This window comes from Nanorana parkeri, unplaced genomic scaffold, assembly GCF_000935625.1.
Source record: "Nanorana parkeri isolate BGI_ZX_2015 unplaced genomic scaffold, ASM93562v1 scaffold2648, whole genome shotgun sequence".
Taxonomy (NCBI): Eukaryota; Metazoa; Chordata; class Amphibia; order Anura; family Dicroglossidae; genus Nanorana; species Nanorana parkeri.
This window is the reverse complement of record NW_017308916.1, coordinates 83450-92735: the sequence shown is the minus strand read 5'-3', so window position 1 is coordinate 92735 and position 9286 is coordinate 83450. Positions and strand designations below refer to the sequence as shown.

Sequence of the window (9286 nt, the reverse complement as noted above, 5' to 3'; positions counted from 1 at the left end):
TAAATACTCTGCACCTTTTCTCCTTCTCCGATGCTCTTATCAGCCGCCAGCAGCAACGGAAGACAGCCCTGCCCTAAGCTTTCATTCTCTCCTGTTATCTTACACAGGGCTGAGCACTCTCCTTGTTCCCCATGTGATAGAGCTGGGCCAATCAAAAAAGCAACATGACGTTACTGCAAACATATGGAGTGCCCTGACTTTCCCGAAACCGACAGCATGTAACCTGATTGGTTCACACCATCATAGGGAAACTACAGTGAGGGGAATGTATCAAAATCTGGAGCAGCTGTGCATGGCAGCCAATCAGCTTCTCTCTTTCATTTTTCAAACCTTAACTGAACAAGCTGAAGAGAGAGAAGCTGATTGGTTGCCGTGGGTGACTGCTCCAGATTCTTCTGCTCCAGTTTTGTGTATTTATACTTCGCTGTCATTGCAAAATCTGCCAAAAAAAGTAATTTCCAGTATGCGTATGTTGCATAGAGATTTATCATATCTACTGCTATTGCTACATGGGGATAGTGCATGTGACAAGGCTGCTGAATGACCGCGGAGATAAAATCAGTTACAGGGTAATTGCTCCCCTTCTCATAAGCATTGTGTGCTCCCCTCCCCCCCTTCGCAACTACTGTTAGTCACTGACCGAGGTTGAGGTTGAGAATGCTGCCGGTGCTGCCGCTCCTGTCTGGTTTAGAGGGTAACGGAGTGGAAGATTGAGGAGAGAAGGGCTTCGGACTGTCCGTGATGCTTCCTCCGTGCCCCATCTTTGTAGAAACAGGAGAAGCTGTGACAGAAATCGCAACGCTATTAAGCCATAAGGAACAAAACGCGGAACTTCAAAGCATTTTTTTCCCCCTCAAATTAGTTTTATGAATCTATTCAATTAGTGGGAACGCTTGGATTAAATCTGACCTCTGGATATACAGATGGAATACATAGATGGGAGCTGTCTGCCAAAGGATTTGTATGTTTGTCCATTCAGTTCTAATATTTACACAGCCAGACAGCACAGCTAATTGGGTGACCTGATTTTTCTTTGCTGCAGTTAAACAACACAGCCTGGTCAGCTGCCCGCCCCTCGGCCTGTAATTGGTCCATGATGAAGCAGCATCAGACCAATGAGCTCATCCCTTTTGCTCATTAGACCAATGAGCTCATCCCCCTGCTCATCAGACCAATGAGCTCATCCCCCTGCTCATCAGACCAATGAGCTAGAAGTACGGTACAGTAGTTATGTGACAGCCACATGCACATCTTCTATCCTTTGGGAAGAGATAATGTAGTGGACACATGACGGACGGTCTTAACTGTTGGTCGTGAGTCTATGATTGTGCCTCGGCACAGGCTCCTTAAAGAGGTCTCTTCATATACTGCAGAGTAATACATTACAGTACAGGAAGTCACCAGTGTGCAGGAAAATGTCCTCCCCCTTCTTACAGGAGAACACGTGGAAAAGTATTCATCACCATCAGCCTGTCAGTAATTTTGTTTATCCGCCGTTGCCGTCAATGCCGGCCACCTATGCCTCAATTCTGCATTACATTAACGTTAAAGGACACTATGAGGGGAGTGAAAATCACTCAGACTCATAGTTCGAGCCGACTAAGAAACTGTCACACGTCGGCTCAATAGATCAGGAAGTGAGCGAACACATACCGTCGCTCGCTCACTTCTCGATCTATCCCTGCAGAGAGCCGTGACTGTCACTCACGACTCCCCGCAGGGATTCCTCCCCCGCTCCGATCCTCCAGCGCTGACTGGTGGAACGGAAGGGGGACGGGGCGGGTACAGATGGCTCTGCCTCTAGATAGGCAGAGCCAGCTGTCACTCACGCAGCTGGGCGGATCCAGACAGTAATGTCGGGATTCGTCCCGGCTGCGGCGTCTCAATATACCGCGAGCTGTAGCTCCCTATATGCTGAGCTTTGGGTGACAGGAGGACGCTAGTTTGTGTTCTCCCGTGACCCTTAGAAGAACTATAGGGAAAAGCCCTGACCCCATTAGACATGTGCACTGCCAAAAAATGTGTTTCGTTTTAAATTCGGATTTGTGTTATTTCGTTTTTCGGGATTCGGGTGTGAAAGTCAATTTGGATTCGGAATTCGGACGAAATTCGGTAGCGGTAGGTCGAACGTTCGTTTCGTTTTCTGTTCTTATTCGTTTCTTATTCGTTTCGTTCGTTCGTGCCATTTGAGGGGGAAAATATTTTTCTCCTTCTCTAATGTCACTTTGCTCCAACGAACGAAACGAATAAGAACCGAAAACGAAATGAACGTTCGAACTACCGCTACCGAATTTCAGAAATGGAAATTCGGATTCGTTTGCATTCGTTATGTCTGTAATTCGGATACATCCGAATGTCCGAAAATTCGTCCGAATTTCAATTCGGAACGAAACGAATCGCACATGTCTAGACCCCATAGTTCTCCTTCAAAGAACTTTTAAATGCAGTTCCAAATTTTATTTTTCAAATGGTGCCACTATCATTTATTGTTTTGCTTGATCTAAATGATCAGAATTCTGAATGATCATCCCATCAGTCGTAGGGGTGCGCAGCCTATTGCATTAGGGTATGCACACACAGGGACGCACACACACACCTAAGGCATCCTGAATTCCCCATCTCTTCAACTGTTCCTTACCTCTTCCAGCAGGGGTGCAGTAATAAAGCAGGGAGCCTTGCAGGTGGTCATGCAACCACCCGGCTTCCTGATTGGATGGGAAGCCTGAGAGGACACAGCCACGCTCCCTCGCAGCTTCCCAGGCACTGAGGACTGCGGCTGTTATGTCAGGAATGTAAGTGGCAAGTGCTGCTGCGCTCTTTATCGCTGAGCCGGTCACCGAAAAATCTTTGTGATCTCTCCTCCGGCTCAGTGACCAAAAACACGGTGCCCGCTGTTGCGGTTTTGGTGTTGTGCTCGGGGTGAATAGGGTGTGCCTAGGCACATCCGACACACCCTGTGCGCACACCTATGTTATCACTTTTATTAGAATGTTCACCGGATTAATTATACTTCATGCAAATGGAATGAAACAGAAAATAATGTTGGTTACATTGCACACAACACAACCGCAAAGAACAAAAATAAATAAATTACAATTGGTTCTTTCATTCATTGAAATAAAAAACTTGATCTAAAATGATTGAGAGGTTGCTTGCATGTTCATCAAGGTTTTGTAGACACAGCAATAAGAATATTGCACATGTGCAGGCTCTGTAACACCCTCTCAATGTCCCATAATGCATCAGCTCTGTGTCCCATTCTTTCATACCTGTGCTTCTATCAATGAAATCCATCGACTCCTCGCTTGCGCTGAAGTGACTGGATGCGGCTTTCTTATCGGCGTCTTGTTCTACATCGGAGCCCGTGTGTACGGACGAGTTTGTGCTCATCGGCGAGCGCGGCATGTCCGTTAACGAAATCCGCCTGCCCCCGCCGCTGTTCAGCATGGGCTTGCTCATCAGGATCTTCGGTGAGGCCGTCATGTCAAAGTTCAGCTTGATCTTCTCTTGCTTGTCGGTTTTGGCAGTGCCGGCCCCGGGATTGCTGGTGTCCAGCAGCATTTGGTATTGGTTGTTAGGCGTGTAAGGCGTCCGGAAGGGAGCGTAGTTAAAAACGCCGAAACGCTTGCGAATGTTCTCCACGTAGACCTCCATCTCCTGCATGGCGCTGTTGAAGATGCTTTTTGTCTTTTTAACAGAAAAGGGGATTTCTTTGGACATGAGGTAGCAGTTATTCATGGGAACCCAGGCCCTGGAGGGGGAAAGAATACACAGATTATTCATCCGAATAGTATCTATATAAGGAGAAGACGGTGCCACCAATCAAGGATAAGCCCAGTAAACATTTATTGATCACGAGAGGTCAGAAGGTATAGCCATCACGTTTTGGGGACTCATAAATCCACCTTCATTTTATATATATATAGATCTATATATCTATCTATATGTATATAGATAGATATACATACATATATATATAGTATATCTATATAGATAGATATATGTATATATCTATCTATCACATATGCATATACATATATACACGCACGCACACGTACATACCGTACATACAATATGTAATACTATTTTGTCTCTTAGGGCCTGTTCACATGAGATCAGGTCCTGATCAGGTGCTGATCAGCAGACGTGGAGCTGCTGATGCAGTGCGTTTTTGATGCGCTTTCGGTCCGGACGCTCACAGTTAATTTTTTGTCAACGTTGATGACATCATAATAAGTGGAGTAAGAATACATTTTTTTCTTTTTTTTCCCCCTTAGCTGCATTGCGTTGCGTTTCCGTTCCGTTTAGTCTTCGTTGCGTTTCGTGCGCGTTTGCGTATCCGGACCGTTTCCGGACCTGACAAAATGTGACATGCAGTATTTTTTCTGTCGTAAGCTGAACGGACTGCGCACGTGAGAACTGGAGCCCATAAAACACATAGGCATACATTGGGATGCATTTTGAGTGCAGCAGCGTACGGAGCCGGTCAGCACACAAAACGGACGTCGTGTGAACAGGCCCTTAGCTCTAATGAAGAGGGAATTAATAGTCACACAATGGCTATACCTTCTGACCTCTCGCTGTGATCAATATGTTCTTACTGGACTTATCATTTAAGTTCCATTGCTACAATGTTGCTAAAAGCCCAATTATTACAATGTTCATTGTGGGGATGTGTTACAAAGCAAGTCACTGTTTACTTTTTTTTTTTTACTTTTTGTTTTAACTTTATTGAAATGTCACAGTGACATTTCATTGATTTTTTTTTTTTCAGCACAGCTCAGCTGCAGTGTGGTGACCGGGACCGACATGAGGTGAGGTCTGGGGTGGAGCAATGCGGCAATTCTATATTTTCTTGCATTACAATCCACCTCAAAAGCAGTGTTGTGGTGTCAACAGGCCACATAGAGAACAATTGTTTTCTTCGTGCCCCTACAGTGACTGGCATTGATCAGGTGCACAGAAATGCACAGGGTATGAATGATGCCACACACAACCACCCCTATCCCACATTGTGGAGACCGACACTGACAGGTCACACTATTCAGCGCACATCATAGCAGTTGTTACATAAATGCCCCCGTAGCCAATGCTGCCCTATCAGGAGACCATAATACACACATGTGACGTCCCACCTGTCATGCTGTCCGAAGAAGCGTGCATCCACCTGGCCATCTTTATCTCGTAGAGCCTTTGCGGGCCAGAACGGGAATCCTTTTAATTTTGCCCAGACCAGGGGATGTGGATTACTCTGGAGAGAACAGAACACAAGATTAGAGGGTACGTAAACACCAACAATGAACTTCTCTTATTAGCTATTTTCCGGTCTGTTTCATACGTCATTGGAAGCATTTTGTTATATCCGTTTCAGGGAAAAAACCTGTTAATCTTATCTTAATTATTGCGTTTACATAATGTTTGAGCATGGAACTAATGCCAGCTCCAGTCACCTAGAGCCTTGGTTCTCAACTTGTGGGTCGTGACCCAAAAGTAGGTCGCCATATGCCTTCCACTTTTCTAGGTGAGAGGCTACTCAGCCTCCCCCTACCCTCCCCCTAGAGCAGAACTGTCCATTCTTACACCAAGCAGCCATTCAAAATATGCTGCCCGTGTCGACTTGAGGTGGGGCGGGCTAGCGGTATGGCCACGAGGGAGCTCCATCCATATGTACATTGCTTATACTGTAGCTCCTTTGCATGTCCTGTAGAGGTGCCTGGACTGGAGTGACATCACATTCTGGCTCCCAGCTGCTCTACGGGCACACGTGGTAGCTGTGCAAGCAATGCACATATGCATGGAGCTCCAGCACAGCAGCCCACACTGCCGTGCGTTCCATTGCGATACAACTTGGGTCTCAACTTAATGACCGAGGACAAATGTGGGTCCTGAGGTTACACAGGTTGAGAACCACTGACCTAGAGAAAAGTCCCTGATGTTCTTTATTTCCACATTGTACACAGCACACTTCACGCCAACATGAATGCGTCATATGTGTTGCATTTAGGGATGGATCGATACCGATACTAGTATCAGTGCTGATATCGAGTATTTGGGCGAGGACTTGTAGTCGCCCAAATGCTCCGATATTTACCTCCGATACTAAAACTTCCGATCAAAGGGAGATCTCTCTCTCTGACCGCAAGTGCCGAGGGAGTGCGGAGCCGGCTTCCTTTCCAATCAGGAAGCCGGGCGGTGGGTTATGACCCGCCCACGGCTTCCTGATTGGCTAGGAAGCCGGCTTCACTTGTTGCTAGGATGGATCGATACCGATACTAGTATCAGTATCGGTGCTGATATCGAATATTTGGGCGAGGACTTGTAGTCGCCCAAATGCTCCGATATTTACCTCCGATACTAAAACTTCCGATCAAAGGGAGATCTCTCTCTCTGACCGCAAGTGCCGAGGGAGTGCGGAGCCGGCTTCCTTTCCAATCAGGAAGCCGGGCGGTGGGTTATGACCCGCCCACGACTTCCTGATTGGCTAGGAAGCCGGCTTCACTTGTTGCTAGGCAGCCTGGCTTCCTAACTAATCAGGAAGCCGGGCGGCACGTCATGACTTGCGTCCCGGCTTCCCGATTGGTCAGAAAACCACGCTACCTAGCAACAAGTGACGCCGGCTTCCTAGCCAATCAGGAAGCCGGGTCATGACGTTCCACCCGGCTTCCTCATTGCCTAGGAAGCCGGCTTCACCTGTTGCTAGGTAGCCTGGCTTACTTGACCAATCAGGAAGCCGGACGGCCCCTCATCACTCGTCGCCAGGCTTCCTCGGCATGTGAAGCCGGGGTCCTTTTGCTAGAACACCTGCTTCACAGGCAATCAGGAAGATACTCGGTATCTGCGAGTACTGAAAAAAAAAGTATCGGTACTCGTATTCGATACCGAAAAAACAGTATTGGTGCATCCCTAGTTGCATAGGCATGCGTTCATGATGTGTTGTGCGGCATTTTACTTGATTTAAATGGTAAAATGCGGATCAATGCATACAAAAAAACAAATGCAGCACGTGGAACTTAGTCTCGGTGCACTGCAATGCAACACAAAGGAGTAAACAGGTCCTCTTGAGAACAATGCGGGGAAATTATCATAACTGGAGCAGACAGAATCTGAGGGAATCTGCTCCAGAATTTGGCTTCTCCAGTTTTGATAAATTCCCCTCAACGTTGTCCCTTGTCTGTGCTTTTTGCCGTGTTTAAAAATTGGTGTGAACACGTTCTCAGTAAATATCTGGATGTTCGGTACTCCAGCAAGGTCTGGACCACAGACAGGAGACAATGCCTTCCCCAGATCTCGGTTTTGCTATTCTATTCAATTTAATTTATTTCTATTGTGACCTTTATCCAGCCGGGAGGTTCTTGCAGAGACACCTATGGCTTAAATTTGGCCAATACAGCAGTCTTAATAAGGTTTTCCCTTTGGAGAGATTTCCTTTCACTTCCTGTGGTGTCACCATCAATACTACAAAACATATTTGGCTTTAGATACACTTTAATATATCATATGTTTTCAGAGGCTGTGATAGCTAACTCACCATTGGAGAACTATGAGGAGTGATTTTCACTCATCCTCATAGTTAGAGCCGACCTGTGACAAAGAAGCTGTCACTCACGCAGCTGGGAGGATCTCCACAGTAATGTCGGGATCCGTCCCGGTTGCGGTGCTCACAGTATATTGCAGGCAATAGCCTGTGATATACTGAGATTTGGAAAAATAAAGATATCTTGCTGCTCTCCTTACCGGATTTATGCAAATGGGTGCTCGCAGTGACCACGTTGGCGCCGTGAAATATTGAAGATGCAAAGGACGTCACCAGCACACCGAGCTGTTGTATTCAACAAGTGTTCATTTTAATGACAACCGATGTCATTCAATAGCTATTGAATGACATCGGTTGTCATTAAAATGAACACTTGTTGAATACAACATACTGAGATTTGGATCACGGGAGGAGGTTAGTATATGTCCTCCCGTGACCCTAAAGACAAGTATGGGGGAAAAAAAAAAAACTTACCCCATAGTTCTCTTTTAAAGGAAATCTCCCTAATGGGGGGGTCTAACCATACACAACTCAATCCAAAACTACGAAACATATTTGGCTTTAGATACACTTTAATATATCATATGTTTTCGGAGGTTGTGATAGCTAACTCACCATTGGATACACAACTGTTGTCTCATTCATACTAAAAACAAATTAAAACCATGAATGCAAATATATAAAAAAAAAAAAAAAAGTTATTCAGATACTGAAAATCTTCAAAAAAACATAAAGATATAAAGATAATAGGGCTGGTACTGATTAAAATTTTCGTGTTCAATTAATCAAATTTTTTTTAATCTATTAATTTCGATGAAGTCAGGCGGTCGCAGAACTCGATAAGTTCTCAGTGTTCCCCCTCCCTTCGTTAGCCGACAGATCCACTTGGGGAAGGGGGGAGGAGTCCGGTGACGATCGATGTCCGTGACGTCACCGGATCCCCCCCTGCCTTCGTTAGCCGACAGAGCCACTTGGGGAAGGGGGTAGGAGTCCGGTGACGTCGATGTCCGTGATGTCACCGGATCTCCAACAGGACTCCCGGAAGACCCGGAAGCCGGCGGAGAGGTGAGTGTTTTCATTATTGATCAAAATAATTTTGTAACGATTAATCGAGTAATTAATCGAGTAGCCCTAAAAGATAAAGATGAGGTGCTCAAGCGTTACAATCTTCACAGCTTGTCACCTCCATAAAACATTTCGAGGATTGTGGGTGAACATTGTACCACAGGAGGATGCCCAGAAATCAGAGTTCTCCGTACAGTACAAAGATCTATCTTTGAATGTTATACTCACACACGGTTCACAAAACCAGTTCTCTCTTTTTTGGCAAGCGGCTAAATAACATTCAGGACAAACTTCGATCTCGTTCATCTGTAAGAGAGGAAACCAGAGATGTCATATTCAGCAAAGATGCAATTGATGGAGGTGCCCTCCGCACACCTTTCAGCAGTCCCGGCCAACAATCAAATAAATGGTGCTCGAAGTAACTTCACGGATGGCACCGTGCAAAACACAAGATTGAAGAAAATAGGTCACCAGCACTCCATAAGTTAAAATGAATGAGTCCTTTTAATGGACAATGATGTCACAGAAATCCAACATGAGCCGACGTGGTCACATCTCTTGCCTTGAAGAAGGGACCCTGTGTGGCCCCGAAACGTCGGCTCATGTTGGATTTCTGTGACATCATTGTCCATTAAAAGGACTCATTCATTTTAACTTATGGAGTGCTGGTGACCTATTTTCTTCAAT

At 45.8% G+C, this 9286-nt stretch overlaps 1 protein-coding gene across 5 annotated transcripts in view; it reads right to left on the bottom strand.

The window, feature by feature from the left end:
- ZMYND8 (zinc finger MYND-type containing 8) overlaps nucleotides 1–9286 on the bottom strand; it is a 106425-nt gene that overhangs the window by 19167 nt on the left and 77972 nt on the right. For all 5 annotated transcript variants that reach the window (XM_018573966.1, XM_018573965.1, XM_018573968.1 and 2 more), the window contains 4 exons: nucleotides 8828–8905; nucleotides 5136–5251; nucleotides 3270–3751; nucleotides 641–781 (listed from right to left, as the gene is read on the bottom strand). In XM_018573966.1, the coding sequence (XP_018429468.1) occupies nucleotides 641–781; nucleotides 3270–3751; nucleotides 5136–5251; nucleotides 8828–8905 (817 nt within the window). The remainder of the gene's footprint in view (nucleotides 1–640; nucleotides 782–3269; nucleotides 3752–5135; nucleotides 5252–8827; nucleotides 8906–9286) is intronic.